This window comes from Lontra canadensis, unplaced genomic scaffold (assembly GCF_010015895.1).
Source record: "Lontra canadensis isolate GAN:19392208 unplaced genomic scaffold, GSC_riverotter_1.0 scaffold41, whole genome shotgun sequence".
NCBI classification, from domain to species: Eukaryota; Metazoa; Chordata; class Mammalia; order Carnivora; family Mustelidae; genus Lontra; species Lontra canadensis.
In genome coordinates this window covers 12,222,683-12,239,779 of record NW_022631035.1, presented here as the reverse complement: position 1 = coordinate 12,239,779, position 17,097 = coordinate 12,222,683, and the positions used below count along the sequence as shown (strand labels likewise).

Sequence of the window (17,097 nt, the reverse complement as noted above, 5' to 3'; positions counted from 1 at the left end):
GCTGGACCCAGACTGCTGAGTATGAATCAGGATTTATACTTCAATGGCTGGGTGACCTTGAGCAGCTACCTCTTTGTGCTTTAGTTTTGCTATTTGTAAAAAGGAGATGGTAAAAGTACCCACTCGCAGATGCCATTGTGAGGATGACATGAAATAATGAAGCAATCCATATAAATTTTTAGGATCAAAGCCTTGCAAGTTGTTTTACTTTTTTATTTTTAATTTTTATTTTATGAACATAGAATGGATTATTTGCTTCAGGGATACAGGTCTGTGAATCATCATCTTACACAATTCATAGCCCTCTCCATAGCACATACCCTTCCAGTGTCCATCACCCAACTACCCCATCCCTCCCGCATACCCTTCTCAGTGTCCATCACCCAGCCACCCCATCCCTCCCACCCACACCCCCCAGCAACCCTCAGTTTGTTTCCTGAGATTAAGAGGCACTTATAGTTTGTTTCCCTCCCCCAGACATTTCTGCAGAGCTTTGTAAGTTTTATGTAATCAGTCACGTATTTGTTGTTTTTCTGCTTCTGTAATTTTTTCTTTTCACTCCTTTCTGCTGCTGCTACTGAACTTGATAACTACAGACAGTCCTTGACTTAAGTCAAGGTTTGACTCCATGGTTTGACTTATGCTTTTTTGACTTTATGGTGGTGCTAAAGCGATACACATTCAGTAGAAACCATACTTCAGATTTTGAATTTAGCTCTTTTCTTGGGCTAGTGGTATGTGGTGCGATCATCTCTTATGACGCTGGGCAGTAGTGTTCTGTTGCATGAATATGCCATAATTTGTTTATCCATTGATCTATTAATCACCCTTTGGTTTGTTTTCAGTTTTGGCTGTTATGAATAAGGCTACCATGAAAATTAATGTACAGGTTTTTGGTTGACTTAAGTTTTTAGTTCTCTTGGATAAAACTGCTAAACTGCTTTCCAAGTAGTTGTACAATTTTGTACTCCTATCAGCAATGCCTGAGAATTCAAGTTGTTCCATATCCTCACCAACACTTGATACTGTCAGTTAAAAAGTTATTTTAATTTGAATAGAGCTATAAACAGCAAAGAAATTGAATCAGTAATCAAAAGTCTCCCAACAAACAAAATTCCAGGGCAGATGGTTTCCCAGGGGAATTCTACCAAACATTTAAGAAAAAAAAATTTTTTTAAATTTATTTGAGAGCAAGTGAGCATGGGAGCACAAGTGGGGAGGGGGAGTAGAGGGAGAGGAAGAAGCAGACTTCCCGCTGAGCAGGGAGCCCAAAACAAGGCTCAGTCCAAGGACCCTGAGATCATGACCTGAGCAGAAGGAAGACGCTTAACTGGCTGAGCCACCCAGGCGCCACTTTACCAAACATTTAAAGAAGAGTTAGGCTTATAACAAATCCAAGGAGGTAGAAGATCTGTACTCTGAAAACTATAGAGCGCTTATGAAAGAGATTGAAGATGATACAAAGAAATGGAAAAACATCCCATGCTCATGGATTGGAAGAAGAAATATTTTTTTTTTAAATTTTTTTGTTTTTAATTTTTTATAAACATATATTTATTTTTTCCCCAGGGGTACAGGTCTGTGAATCGCCAGGTTTACACACTTCACAGCACTCATCATAGCACATACCCTCCCCAATGTCCATAACCCCACCCCCCCTCTCCCAACCCCCCTCCCCCCAGCAACCCTCAGTTTGTTTTGTGAGATTAAGTGTCACTTATGGTTTGTCTCCCTCCCAATCCCAACTTGTTTCATTTATTCTTGGAAGAAGAAATATTTTTAAAATGTCTGTGCTACTCAAAGAAGTCTTCACATTTAATGCAACCTCTGTCAAAACACCAGCAGCATTTTTCACAGAGCTAGAACAATGCTAAAATTTGTATGGAACCACAAAAGACCCCGACTAGCCTGACTAGCCAAAGCAACCTTGAAGACGAAGAGCAAAGCTGGAGGCATCACAATTTCAGACTTCAGACTGTAGTAGTATTGCAAAGCTATAGTTATCAAGACAGTATGGTGGCAGAAAAACAGACATATGGATCAATGGAACAGAATAGAAAACCCAGAAATGGACCCACAACTATGGGGCCAACTAATCTTTTGGCAAAGCAGGAGAGAATACCAAATGGGAAAAAAATCTCTTCAACAAATGGTGTTGGGAAAACTGGACTGATTTCCTAACACCAGACACAAAATAAATTCAAAATGGGTGAAAGACCTAATGTGAGATAGGAAACCATCAAAATCCTAGAGGAGAACATAGGCATCAACTTTTTTTTTTTTTTTTTAAGTAGGTTCTACACCTAGCGTGGAGCCTACCATGGGACTTGAACTCACAACCCTGAGATCAAAGCATGAGCTGAGATCAAGAGTTTGACACTTAACTGACTCAGCCACTCAGGCACCCCAGACTGCAACCTCTTTGACCTTGGCCATAGCAACTTCTTACTAGACATTGTCTCTGGAGGTAAGGGAAACAAAAATGAACTATTGGGATTTTATTAAGATAAAAACCTTGTACACAGTGAAGGAAACAATCAATAAAACTAAGAGGCAGCCTAAGAATGGGAGAAGGTATTTGCCAATGATGTTTCTGATAAAGGCTTAGTGTCCAAAATGTAAACAATTTATCAAACCTAAATACCCCCCCAAAGTCCCCCAAAATGACAAATAATCAAAAAACAAATAATCCAGTTAAGGATTGGGCAGAAGATAGGAATAGGCATTTTCCCCAAAGACACACAGATGGCTAACAGACATATGAAAAGATGCTCACATTACTCATCATCAGGGGAATGCAAATCAAAACCATGAGATACCGCTTCACACTGCTCAGAATGGCTAAAATTAACAATGTGGGAAAAACAGATGTTGGTGAGAATTTGAAGAAAAGGGAAACCTTTTACACTATTGGTGGGAATGCAAACTGGTACAGCCAATCCAGAAAACAGTATGGAGGTTCCTCAAAATGATAAAAATAGAACTATCCTCCAACCCAGCGATTGTACTACTAGATATTTACCCAAAGGATACAAAAGTACTGATTCGAAGGGACACATGTACCCTGAGGTTTATAGCAGCATTATCAACAATATTCAAATTACGGAAAGAGCCCAAAAGTCCATCCACTGATGAATGTGTCATACACACACACACGAATATTACTCAGCCATCAAAAAGAGTGAAATTTTGCCATTTTCACCAACATGGATAGAGCTAGAATGTATTATGATAAGGGAAATAAGTCAGTCAAAGAAAGACAAATACCCTATGATTTCACTCATACGTAGAATTCAAGAAACAAAACAGATGAATGTAGGGGAAGTTGTAAAAAAAAGAGAGGGAGGAAAACCTTAGGAGACTCTTAATGACAGAGAACAAACAGGATTGCTAAAGGGGAGGTTGATGGGCTATGGGCTGGATGGGTGGTAGGGATTAGGAGAGCACTTGTTATGATGAGCACTGAGTGTTGTATGTAAGTGATGAATCACTAAATTTTACTCCTGAAACCAATATTACACTGTATGTTAACTAGAATTTAAATAAAAACTAAAAAAAAAAAAAATCTATTGATACACAATGCCAAGTTAATTAAACTTTCTAAATAAAATTTCCACTACCCTTTTACAGGTTAAGAGTCCTGTAGGAAAGAACTAACAATAAATAATCTAATAACATACAGATACAGATTTGTTTTATAAGCTTGGGTAAATATGAAAATGTCATACTTTTAAAGATGTCTGTGTATGGTATGTGGAAGCAACAAAAACTAGATTAACTAAAATTCCAGAATGAGAACTATCTTGAAATAAACTGATAGTTGCCATTAAGAAAAATTATTTTAGCCCATTGAAGTTGTATCTCATTGTAGTTTTAAAAAATAATATTAGACTTTATTTTTTTAGAACAGTTTCAGGTTTAGAAAAATTAAGTCCCTATTATTACCATATTGTATCAGTATGGTACAGTAGTTAGAACTGATGAAGCAGTTTTGATAGGTTAGCATTAACTAAAGTCCATGAATCACTTGGATATCTCTTCTTTGGGTTATATATATATATATATATATTTATATATATATATATATTTATATACATATATATTTATATATATTTATATATATATTTATATATAATTTATATATAAATTTATATATATATAAAATATATATATTGAAAAAATAAAAATGGAACAAAAGATTTGAATAGGCATTTCACCAACAGGATATATGAATGTCTAAAAAGAACATTGAAAGCATGCCTGATATCAATGGTCATGAGAGAAATGCAAATAAAAATAAAAAAAAACTTTATTTTTTGAGTGGTATGTGGTGCCACTGTGCCTATGTTCTCCTCTAGGATTTTGATGGTTTCCTATCTCACATTAGGTCTTTCACCCATTTCTTTCTCTGTCTTTGCTCTTTGTCTTCAAGAGCAAATATATATAAAATTGAATATATATATATATATTTATATATATATATATATTTATATATATATATACACATATATATTTATATATATTTATATATATATATATATATATATTTATATATAAATATATATGTATATAAATATATATATATATATATATAGTTCTCTAGGTTTTGACAAATGTATAAGGTCACATATCCACCATTATAGTATTGTATAGAATAGTATACCCTAAAAATCTTCCTTTCTCCATTTCTTCTTCTCTCCCTTCCTCCCCTGGTACCATTGATCTTTTTACTATCTCTTTAATTTTGCCTTTCCCAGAATGTCAGGAAGTTGGCCTTTCACTTGAGATTGGGCACGTTCAGGGTGGTATGGCCATAGACCAGACAGGTGGCCTTTCAGAAGGACTTCTAATTAGCAATGTGCATTAACGTTTCCTCCATGTCTTTTTCTGGCTTGATGTCATGGTTGTTCTAATTTGTGTTTTCTGATGGCTAATGATAATATCTTTTCATATGCTTCTGGCCCATTTATATATCTTTTTATGTGAAGTATTTATTTAATGCTATCACATTTTTTAAGGATTTATTTTAGAGAGAGAGAGAAAACCCAGGGGGAGGGGCAGAGGGAGAGAGAGTCCCAAGCAGACTCTGCATTGCCGACAGAACTTGGCAATGGGCTTCATCTCACAACCCTGAGATCACGACCTGAGCCGAAACCGAGTTGGGTGCCCAACTGACTAAGCCACCCAGCCGCTCCTCATGCTATTACATTTTAAAATAAATTTAATTTAAAGTAAAATAAAATTATTTTATTCAAAATAAATTTAAAATAAAAGGTTATTTGCCATTTTATGATTTTTATATTCTGGACATAATTATATTTTATATTCTAGATACTTTTTATATTCTGGATGCAAATTATATTTTTCTATTCTGCATACAAATGGGAATTTTGTTATTTGATAGATACATAAGTAGGAAGTCTTAATATTGCTAGGATGAATTCCTGTATCACTATAAAATATCCCTCCTATCTTTTCTTGTAGTTTCTTGGTTTGTGTGGCATATCTTTTCATGCTCTTTAATTTTTGTTTCTTTATGTTTAAAACAGATCGATTGTAGACAAGCATATGATGGGGTCATTCTTTTTTTTTTTTTATTTTTATTTGCATTTCTCTCATGACCATTGATATCAGGCATGCTTTCAATGTTCTTTTTAGACATTCATATATCCTGTTGGTGAAATGCCTATTCAAATCTTTTGTTCCATTTTTATTTTTTTATTATTTTTTAATCATTTTTAAAATTTATTTTCAGCATAACAGTATTCCTTGTTTTTGTACCACACCCAGTGCTCCATGCAATCTGTGCCCTCTCTAATACCCACCACCTGGTCCCCCCAACCTCCCACCCCCCCACCTCTTCAAACCCTTCAGATTGTTTTTCAGAGTCCATAGTCTCTCATTGTTCACCTCCCCTTCCATTTCCCCCAACTGCTTTCTCCTAACTCCCCATGTCCTCCATGCTATTTGTTATGCTCCACAAATAAGTGAAACCATATGATAATTGACTCTCTCTGCTTGACTTATTTCACTCAGCATAATCTCTTCCAGTCCCATCCATGTTGCTACAAAAGTTGGGTATTCATCCTTTCTGATGGAGGCGTAATACTCCATAGTGTATATGGACCACATCTTCCTTATCCATTCGTCCGTTGGAGGGCATCTTGGTTCTTTCCACAGTTTGGCAACCGTGGCCATTGCTGCTATAAACATTGGGGTACAGATGGCCCTTCTTTTCACTACATCTCTATCTTTGGGGTAAATACCCAGTAGTGCAATTGCAGGGTCATAGGGAAGTTCTATTTTTAATTTCTTGAGGAATCTCCACACTGTTCTCCAAAGAGGCTGCACCAACTTGCATTCCCACCAACAGTGTGAGAGGGTTCCCCTTTCTCCACATCCCCTCCAACACATGTTGTTTCCTGTCTTGCTAATTTTGGCCATTCTAACTGGTGTAAGGTGGTATCTCAATGTGGTTTTAATTTGAATCTCCCTGATGGCTAGTGTTGATGAATATTTTTTCATGTGTCTGATAGCCATTTGTATGTATTCATTGGAGAAGTGTCTGTTCATATCTTCTGCCCATTTTTTGATATGATTATCTGTTTTGTGTGTGTTGAGTTTGAGGAGTTCTTTATAGATCCTGGATATCAATCTTCTGTCTGTACTGTCATTTGCAAATATCTTCTCCCATTCCGTGGGTTGCCTCTTTGTTTTCTTGACTGTTTCCTTTGCTGTGCAGAAGCTTTTGATTTTGATTAAGTCCCAAAGGTTCATTTTCGCTTTTGTTTCCTTTGCCTTTGGAGACATATCTTGAAAGAAGTTGCTGTGGCTGATATCGAAGAGATTACTGCCTATGTTCTCCTCTAGGATTCTGATGGATTCCTGTCTCACGTTGAGGTCTTTTATCCATTTTGAGTTTATCTTTGTGTACGATGTAAGAGAATGGTCGAGTTTCATTCTTCTACATATAGCTGCCCAGTTTTCCCAGCATCATTTATTGAAGAGACTGTCTTTTTTCCACTGTATATTTAACAATGTAGTCTGTCTCTGTCATTTATTAGAGTGGTAAGTTCATTTAAATTTAATGTAATTATTGATATAGCTGGTTGGTTTTCAATGTACTTTCTTGGTATTTGTTTCCACTGGTACCTTATTTTTTCCACTCCTTTGTTGTCCTATTTTCATTTATTCATTTAAAAACTATTGGGGTGGAGAGGGATGGGGTGGCTGGTTTAGGAACACTGGGGAGGTTATGTGCTATGGGGAACACTGTGAATTGGGTAAGACTGATGGATCGCAGACCTGTGCCCCTGAAGCAAATAATACATTCTGTGTTAATAAAAAAAGTTATTTCATTTGAAATTTTCTATTGAATTCTTCGTTATATATGCTTTTGATATTTTTCTTTATTGGTTGTTCTAGGGCTAAAAACGTGCTTCCTGCCCCTGTCAGAGTCTGTGTATGGTCAATACAGAACCACCTCCTGCTGGACCGTCTCATTCTCTTCTTCCTATGTCGCAAATCTAATAATTCAGAAACAGTATAATGCAGTTTAAGCCTGATTCTCTGTGCTGTTGTTGACATAGTTCTACATACATTAAACTCCACCTTCCAGTGTTGTCAATTTTGCACTAAACAGTTGTCTTTTGAGGAAATTAGGAGAAGAGAAAACCCGCTTTTCTGTATGTATCCACTTATCTACTCCTTCAGGTCCTCCTCTTTCTTTCAAATCTGGATTTGTATCTGGTATAATTTCCTTTCATCCTTAGGAACATCTTTTATGATTTCTTGTAGTGCAGTTCTACTGGTGACAACTCCTGTCAGGTTTCCTTTTATCTGGAATGATTTTTTTTCTTTCCCTTTCAGCACGTCTGAGATATTATTCCTTTGTCCTCTGGCCTTTATTGTTTCTCATGAGGAGCGAGCAGTCATTCTTATTCTTGTTCCCCTGTAGATCATGTCTCTTTTCTTCTGGCTGTTGTAAAAGTTTTCTCTTTATCTTTGGTTTTCAGCAGTGTGACTGTAATATGCCTAAATGTTTTCTCAGAGTTCACAGAGCATCTTGGATCTCTAAGTTAGTATTTATTTTTTCTCAAACTTGGGAAGTTCTTGGCCATTATTTCTTTAACTCACTTCCCTCTTCAGATATATTAGACTCTGATTTTGTTCCACAGTTGCCTGAAGTTTTGTTCATTTTTCATTAATTCTTTAATTTTTTTTTCCTCAGTCATTAGGTTAGATCATTTCTATTGGTGTGTCATCAAATTTATAGACATTTTCTTCTGCCATCCCAAAGGTATTGCTAAGCTTATCTAGGGATTTATTTTCCCCTCTCAGTTGTTATAATTTTCTGGAATTTCTACTTGTTTCTTTCTTTTTTTTTTTTTTAAATTTATTTATTTAACAGACAGTGATTATAACTAGGCTGAGAGGCAGGCAGAGAGAGAGGGGGAAAGTAGGCTCCCTGCTGAGCAGAGAGCCCGATGCGGGGCTTGATCCTAGGACTCTGGGATCATGACCTGAGCTGAAGGCAGAGGCTTTAACCCACTAAGCCACCCAGGTGCCCCGTTGTTTCTTTTTATAATTCCATTACGCCACTGAGATTCCTTATCTGTTCTCTCATTAAAATGAATACTTAATTTTTTGCATATATTTTCCTTTAGTTCTTTGCAGCATTTATATTAACTGCTTTAAAGTCTTATGTGCCCAGTAAGTTCCTCTTGGGCCTTATTAGCTCCTTTTACTTATTTGTTCTTGCCAATAGACAACATTTTTCTTTTTTTTCATGTTTATTAGTTTCTGTGTATAAGACATTGTCATTGGGGATGATACATTTTGGAGACCTCTAGATCCTGTGGTCTTCTGACATACGATGGTGATTTTCATTGTTGTTGTTCTTATGGGCTGTTCAAGTATTGGTCAGTTACCTCTAACTTGTGTAAACTTGACTTTACATTCTATTAAGGCAAAAATGTGGAAAGCCAAAGATGTTTCCCAAACTCCTCCAACATGGTAGGATCTAATCTACAAGCTCTGTCTCTTCTGAAGATCTCGTAAAGGCTTACTTTTAGACTTTACTTGGGCAGGTTTAGGATACGTCTGAAGTGTGGCTTTAGGTGGATGGAGAGGTCTTCCCAAGTTGTTAGGAAGCTGTCTTTAGTTTGCTTGGGCTGGGCCTTCAGTGTCTCATAGCACCGTGTCATCTGGCGTCTGTTGTATTTCCTACTTTAGAGCAGCCCAGCTGTGTTATTTACCCAGTGCGTGCACCCAGTGTGCCAGATGCACACACATTCCCTCCCCATGCTCAAGGGCTGGGAGGGCTCCTGCTGGCAGTTTCCACATTCCTGGTGCCCTCTACTTAAGATTCCAGCTTCTTCAGCTGTCCTGAACTCTGACCTTTGCCTTTCCAGTTCAGTAGAGCTTTGGGGCTCCACTTGGACGGTGCTTTTGCCCATGCAGAGAGCCAGAACGATAGTGGGGCTCAGCTTAGGAGGATGACAGTGTCACACTGCCTGTTTCCTGATACTGGGAATGGCCACCTCCTGTATTTCATCCCATTTTGTGCTTGTTAACACTGGGAGGTAAGTTTGGTACTAATCACTCCATTATAACCTGAAGTAGACCTCCATGGTTCTTCAGTTTGAAATTGATAGTGTATATACTGAGCCCAGTTAAAGAAGACTTAAATGTTGTTTGGAATAGACTTACGGGAGCAGGGGGTCAAACAAATTAGAAGTGCTCTATGCAGTCTTTTAATTTCAGTCTTTGTGTTAAATTAAGCAAGGCTGTTTACTCTCTTTCCATATGCATATGGTATATGTATATAGATGCACATAGATATATGCATATCTACATATCTGTATCTTGTGTGCTGTATCGTCTTTATATACTATACTAGTAAAATTGCTTCTGTATTCTCATCCTGATAATTTGTCATGAATCATGCCCCTGTATTCTCATCCTGATAATTTGTCATGAATCATGCCCCTGAGTACAGGCAGAAATATAGAACTATTTTTTTTTTGGTGTAAAGGTAAGAGTTTCCAGAAAGAGATACTCCTTTATTATTATTATTTTAGGATGGCAGTAGAAAAACTATCTATTTAATAGTAACCTGATGATAATTTGTTGTTCTCTCTCTAACCAAGTTATCAAATGCTACATTGGCTATATTGGGACAAACCATCCTCTTCCTAATAAGATGGAATGAAAAAGGACACAACATCACATTAGGTTAATCTTGCCAAAATCTAGTAAATCTAATGATCAGGAGACATCAGACAAATCCAAACTGAGAGTGATTCTATACTTCTATATATAGAAGAGTGATGCTGTACTCTTCTAAAATGTCAATGTCAAGAAACAAAAAGAAAGGCTGCCCTTGATTAAAGGAGATACAGTTGATATGTTACTTAAGGGCAATGTGTGATCCTGAATTGGATCTTGGAATGGGAAAAAAAAACCCACCTACAAATGGCATTATTGTGATAATTAATAAAGCTTGACTATAGATTGTGCATTAAGTAATATTATTGTGTTGTTACATTTTCTGATTTTGATAATGGCTATGCTTATGGAAAATAGCACCTTTGTTTTTTAAGGAACTATACACTGAAGTTTTTAGGGACAAAGGATCAGGATATCTCTAACTTTCTCACAAAGGGTTCAGAAAGTAGTTTTATGTATGTCTCTAAGTAGATAGAGATATTAAAAATGATAAAGCACATCAGGCAAAATATAAACCATTTGTGAATCTGGGTAAAGGGACATGGGAGCTTCTTGTACTATGTTGTAACTTTTCTTTAAGTTTAATATTATACCAAAGTAAAAATTATAGCCGAAAAGTCAAATTTAGATATATCTCTGTGGTTGCAAGAACAGAGATCCATCGAGTTTCCCTGAAATAAAAAGGAATACAAAAAACCTTTGAATTCAAGCACGCTTACTGTCATGGACGCTATTAGGGCCTGAGTTTGCTTACTTGACATTGAAGATACTGTATGGTTTCTAGTCTTTGCTATGTTGGTGTATGTGGTTTGCTCTCTTCTCTGTAATGGATTCCTTTACTTGCTCTCAGTTGCTGCCCCTCTAGAACTTGTTTGTTCCTCAAAGTCGCTAACTTGCTGGCCTAGGTCACATTCTTGAGAGAGAGCATCAGAACGATAATTCTCCAACTAATGGATTAGTTAAGCATGTGTCAGGTGTTTATTCCTAATCTGGTCAACCAAGATTGAAGTGGAACAGATGGGAGGAGGTGATTTGGATTATGGCAACATAGTTCCATGGCATTTAAGGCTGTCCCTCAGAAGCAAAGGGTATGACAAATTCTCTCAAAGGTGTTGGGGAGAGATATGGCAATGAACTGTGTCTCCCATATCTGCCCGGCTTGCTTATACTGCTTTTTGAGTTTAATTACTTTTTTAAAAGACTCCTACAATGCTTCTGTTAAGGATCTTCATACAGACTTGGATCACCCAGTCCCCTTTCTGCTAAAATGAATAAGTAACAAAGGGAGTTAGAGGCAAAAGAATGGAAACATTCACAGTCTCTTCCTTGTGTGTAGTAAATGAATGACTGCTTTCCTCTCAACCACTCATTGTTTAAAAAATCATGAGACTGTTAACTTTTGTTTGTGAAAGTTTTAAATTTCATTTTATGTGTTGACTTGATCATGCATGTTTCTCTTAAGTTCATATTCATTACTTTATACATATAAAGTGTATTTCAGAAATTTTCAAGAGAGTATTTCGACAGGACATTTGTAATATTTTAAAAGAAAATTTTCCTGAAGGTTGTAAACTAATTTTTTTGTCCTGAGTATAGTTACTTAAACAATATCATTGAAAATAAGCTTCACAGCTCATTGAGGTAAGGGTAATTAATCTTAACTAGCACAAGATGAAATAGAATCTCAAAATGGTGACTTGCCCAAAGTCACAACAGTTAATGTAATGGGATTAGAATTCGAAATAGAAATGAGGTCTGTCAGACACCAATGTATATACTCTTTCAAAGGGTAAGGAATCAGGTGGTCAAACACGTTTACATTTGAGATAATTTCATATTTTTTATCTTAAAACCTGTTACTATTATTCTTTTAATTCTGAGATGTGCCCATTATTAACAAGGATTTGTTACATTTAGGCTGGCTTCACTCAGAACACTGGTACAGTAGGTGTTGGTTTGATAAGGATAGGAGTTGTTAATGAATTCTCAAAAGGACATCAAGTTCCTTCCTTGAAGTAGTCAGGGTCTGTGACTCCAGGAGACAGAAAATCTGTTAAGAGAAATGTGTGATGATCAGTCATATGCCATGATTGTGGACATGCACTCTCAAATGGTCATATTTAGGGGCACCTGGGTGGCTCAGTGGGTAAAAGCCTCTGCCTTCGGCTCAGGTCATGATCCCAGGGTCCTGGGATCGAGCCCCACATCGGGCTCTCTGCTCAGCAGGAAGCCTGCTTCCCTTCCTCTCTCTCTGCCTGCCTCTCTGCCTGCTTGTGATCTCCCTGTCAAATAAATAAATAAAATCTTTTTAAAAAATGCTCATATTTAAGTATGTAGATAAATAAGAATAGTTTTAATGAGCATGTAAATGTGAGAAAAGAAAAAAGTAAAAAGGTTGAATAGAGGCTCAAAAATAGCAAACAAAGGCTAAACTACTAGTGAATTTAGCAAAATAGCAATTTAAGATGACTTCTTTTGAGGGTGGAGTGGGGTGGGGATAAGTGCTGAATCTGTATTTAGTAGTCTCCGTTTTGCCTGTGCAGTGAAATTCATTTGAAAAGGAGCTTGGAAGTAATCAAAGAATGTAACCAACGTGTTGGTAAGACGATGTGATTGCTAGACCAGTGGCCATAAGAAAAAAGTGGAAAATGATACTTTCACATCAGGAATTCTTTTAATTTAATTGTGAGCTTTTGCCAGAGGGAAAAGTATGTTAATAACACCTTCAAAATGTTTTTCTTGAAGTTGGACATAAAAACAAAAATGCTGGAAGCTAAATGTCATGAGGAGAAGCTTAAACTGCAGCAGAAACATGATGGCGACGTTCAGAAGGTAGGGTATCTGCCGGAATGTTCTAGGTCTTGTAACCATCAACCCTGCATCCACTTATTGACATACTTAGAACAGCCTGGGCTATAAATGGAATTTGCTAAATTAATAATTTGGCAAAAGTTGATCTTTAAACTTCATCTTCTGAACAAATATGTCCATGTAAGTATCCTGATAGTTTGTTTGCTTTGCCCTTTAGTTCTTCCTCTGTTTGAAGGCTGACCTTCTCATAGTCCATAATCCGCATGCTGTCATTACCTTTGTAAAAGCTGAAGTAAGACATCAGCTGTAGACACGAGTTTTTCTTTTAGTCTGATATTCTGTTGGGTTTCTGGAAATAAAATTTTCTTTTTCATTGGCAAAGGAACTTTGGGCTTAGTTCTGTTTGGTGTAGACCGCATGCATCATGACAGGGTAGCACCGAATATGGGCTTCTTGGTTCACTAGCTCATTGGATTTATGCCTTTTAATGTTGCAGTTTCTTTTTTTTTAAAGAAAACTTATTTTTCTTCTTAATGGGCACAGCACCAATAATAATTAATTTATAGTTATCATGCATTGAATTTGAATGATTAGTATATTTTAGTATTGATTTAAAAAGTTGAGTGATATTTTTATATATTTTAATACATGAAGGTTAATCCAAGTAGAAATTTGGCATTTCCCGTTTCACAGCAAAGCCTGATCCTGCTTCCCAAAACTGAGTGACAGAGGTGGTAGCAGGGACTTGAGGCCACGCATCACATACCCAAGCTCTCTTAAAAGCTGAAAATATATTCATATTTAGTCAGGTGTCTATTTGGCTCATTTTCTTTCAAAGCAACAAGAAGGAAACCACTGATTGAAAATTAAAAGGAGAAAAATATATTGAATCCTTTCCCTTCTTCTTTCTTCTTTCCCATTCACATTTTAAAGGCCTGTATTACCTTCTGCTCTTACTAAAATTTTACCTTAGCTTAAATTGGTTAGATAAAAACAGTTCTCTATCACAAATATGTTAGAGATTTAGTAATATAATTTTAATATAACATAATTATATATCCAAATGAAATAGGATATATTGATGTATAAGATAAATAAGTATAAAAATATATTTGGAAAATCATGGTAATAGAGTTTGAAATAGGCTTCTTGGTATGTCCGTTACAAAAATCTATTCTAAGAAAAACATTTAATAATAAAATTCTTTCCAGGAATTTCTCTTTTAAAATAAATTCTGCATGAAAAAAGAAAGCAATGCAACTAGTTTGGAATGCCAGGTAAAATATAAATAAAATCCTTGACCTTATGCCAGATTTGGAAAGTATATTCATCAGCTTGTTGCTTAGATGGCATTTTCTAAGTGTCAGGCATTGGGGAGGAACAAAATTAGAGTGTTTTATCTTTTTGCATACATTCTTTTCCTTTTGTGCTTCTTTATGAACATTAGGATCAAATTAGCTCCTTTTCTTATTTACCAATCATTCTTAGAGGTGGAACTAAAACCGTGAAAGCTAAAGTAAAATGCTGGTAATAAAAGCACTAAGAAAAAGTTGGTTTGACTTCCAAAAGTTGGAAAGACTGGTGAATAATGCCCCCTGCCACGTTTTTTTTTTTTTTAAAGCTGAATTTGGTTGTATAGGAAATATACTCCAACCATAAGAAAAGTGGATATTCCTACCTCCGCCTCAGTTTCAATTTGGTTTTCTTTTTCCCCTTTGTTAGCACATTTTTTTGTCCTACTTGGTAGCTATTACATTTATGGTTATTTCAGGTTTTTTCTTTTCTTTTTTTTTTTTTTTTTTGGTGCCTGTATGTATAGATGTATGTAGGAGTATAAAATCATATTTAAATCTTATAAAATGATTCATTTAAAATATTTAAAACTTGTGGCACAATACAATTAATGATGGTTTGTAAAAAGTTGGTTTGACTTCCAAAAGTTGGAAAGAAAAATGTTGGAAAAAAATGGTTTATAATTAACATTTTACATCATTCATTGTACAAAAAATGTAAAATGTTTTTACATTTACATCATTAAAATTTTTGACTTATTTTGAACTGATTTTTTTGGTTCATAATAGCTAGGTATAAAAGAAGCATAATACAGCTCAACTTCCCATGTTTCTGGGGATTCTTGTTATTGTGCATGAAAAAGAAGGGACATCAGAGAGAGGGAGGATCCAGGGACCACTCGTCTGAAGGTGTTCTGTCTCAGTGCCGGGGGGTGGGGAGGTGGGTTGTGCTGTGCCAACAGGCCGATTTTCTGATGGCTTCTCTCTGCTACTTTATGACCCTTTAATCTCTGAATTACATTTTAGAGAATCACCTAATTTATTATTTATATTCTCAAAAAATTGATCATGAAAATTGGAAGCTGGTAACATATTTCTTACAGTAATCAGTTATTCTAGTATATTTGATATTTTCTTAGTGCACTAAAATATAATTTTTACATTTTTTTGGGAAACCATTTATGGGATTAGCTGAGATAGATTTGCAAAAACTATTGTGCTTATTTTAAAAAGTTCTATGTTCTATGTATAAAAAATAGTTTACTAAAACATTTTAAATTCATTTGCAGATTTTAGAAAGAAAGAATAATGAAATAGAAGAATTGAAAACTTTATACAAAAAGAAACAAAATGAAATGGAGGAGACTATTCGAAAACTTGAAAAAAAAGGTGATGTTGTATGATTACATTAATTTTTTAAAAGCATTTCCATTTTATTTTGGTGGCTGTATAAAGTAAAATTTCATTTCTGACCTTTTAGCATAATATAGGGATGTTTATATGGGCTTTCATATGACTGAGAAAAAACTGTGTGTCTGTGTGTGTGTGTGTGTATGAGGTGTGTGGTGTGATATATATATATATATATATATGTATGTACGTACGGTGTGGGGATATGGGGTATGTAGTATGCATGTGGTGGGGTATGGGGTGTGTATATGTATGTGTGTGTATGGGGTCTGGGGTGTGTGTGCGTGTGGTATGTGGGGGGGTATGTGGTATATGTATATGTATGTGTACATATGGGGTGTTTGTGTATATATTTGGGTGTGTATGGTATGTGTGTGTATGGGGTACATGGGTTATGTGTGTGTGTGTGTATGGGGAATGTGGTGTGTATGGTGTGTGATGTATGTGTGTATGGTGTGTGTATGTATGTGTGCATATGACGTATGCGGGGTGTGTGTGGTTATGTCTGGGGTGGGGGGTTGTGGTGTGTATGTATGTGTGTGTGTGCAGGTTTGTGTGTATATGGGTGGTGGTGATGGCAGGGGTGGTTGGTTTGGTTAAGAAGTTGAAAGAGTCTGTCATTGTTCCTCCCTCTTCCTAACTCTCTCTCATTGGACTGGAGCTGCCCTGGGTAGTTTATAGATTAGAGCTTACTGGCCCTCACAGGGAAGTTTAGGGAAATTACTCCTCCTAGTCTAATAAAATTCATTGCATTAAGTACCTCCTTTAAGCTTTGTGGTATATGCTGGTGTCATGATTGACAGAATAAACATTTAAGAAGTATTCCCCATTTGTACTTCCATGACAAAGGAAAAGAAAGCATGTAATCAAGCGTAAAATTGACTGTGACTATAGGTAAAACATTGAAATGCAACAGGTAGGCAGAGAGAGTGAGTGTTGAAAGTATGTTTTGGAGAAAGGAACTTTAAAAGTTTTGTAAGATTTGATTAGTTCAAGAGAAGAGCTTCACGAACAGGGGCTGTGTTGTCCTGTGTGGGAAGGATGCTGCCAAGCTGTGGGGCTGGAGTGGATGTCCTGCGCATTAGAAGAAGTATTGCAAAGGACTAGACTTGGGATTGTTCCTGACTTAAGCATGACCTTGAATTTCAGACTTAGAAGTTTCAAGTTTGTCCTATAGATGGTGGGGAGTCAGAGATTTTTGAGAGGTGAGCTTTAGGACCTCATGTTTTAGAAGAAGTAGCCTGGTCATGGTGGCTGTGCCAAACAAGGTGAGGCTGGCTTCTAGTCTGTTATAATAGAGGCAGCATGAGGAGAGAGAGAGAGTGAGAGAGAGCGAGAACGAGGGAGAGCACAT

At 36.3% G+C, this 17,097-nt stretch overlaps 1 protein-coding gene across 2 annotated transcripts in view; it reads left to right on the top strand.

Annotated features, from left to right (window-relative positions):
- Positions 1–17,097, top strand: part of CEP112 (centrosomal protein 112) — a 406,944-nt gene that overhangs the window by 69,447 nt on the left and 320,400 nt on the right. For both annotated transcript variants that reach the window (XM_032870788.1, XM_032870789.1), the window contains 2 exons: positions 12,976–13,062; positions 15,623–15,722. In XM_032870788.1, the coding sequence (XP_032726679.1) occupies positions 12,976–13,062; positions 15,623–15,722 (187 nt within the window). The remainder of the gene's footprint in view (positions 1–12,975; positions 13,063–15,622; positions 15,723–17,097) is intronic.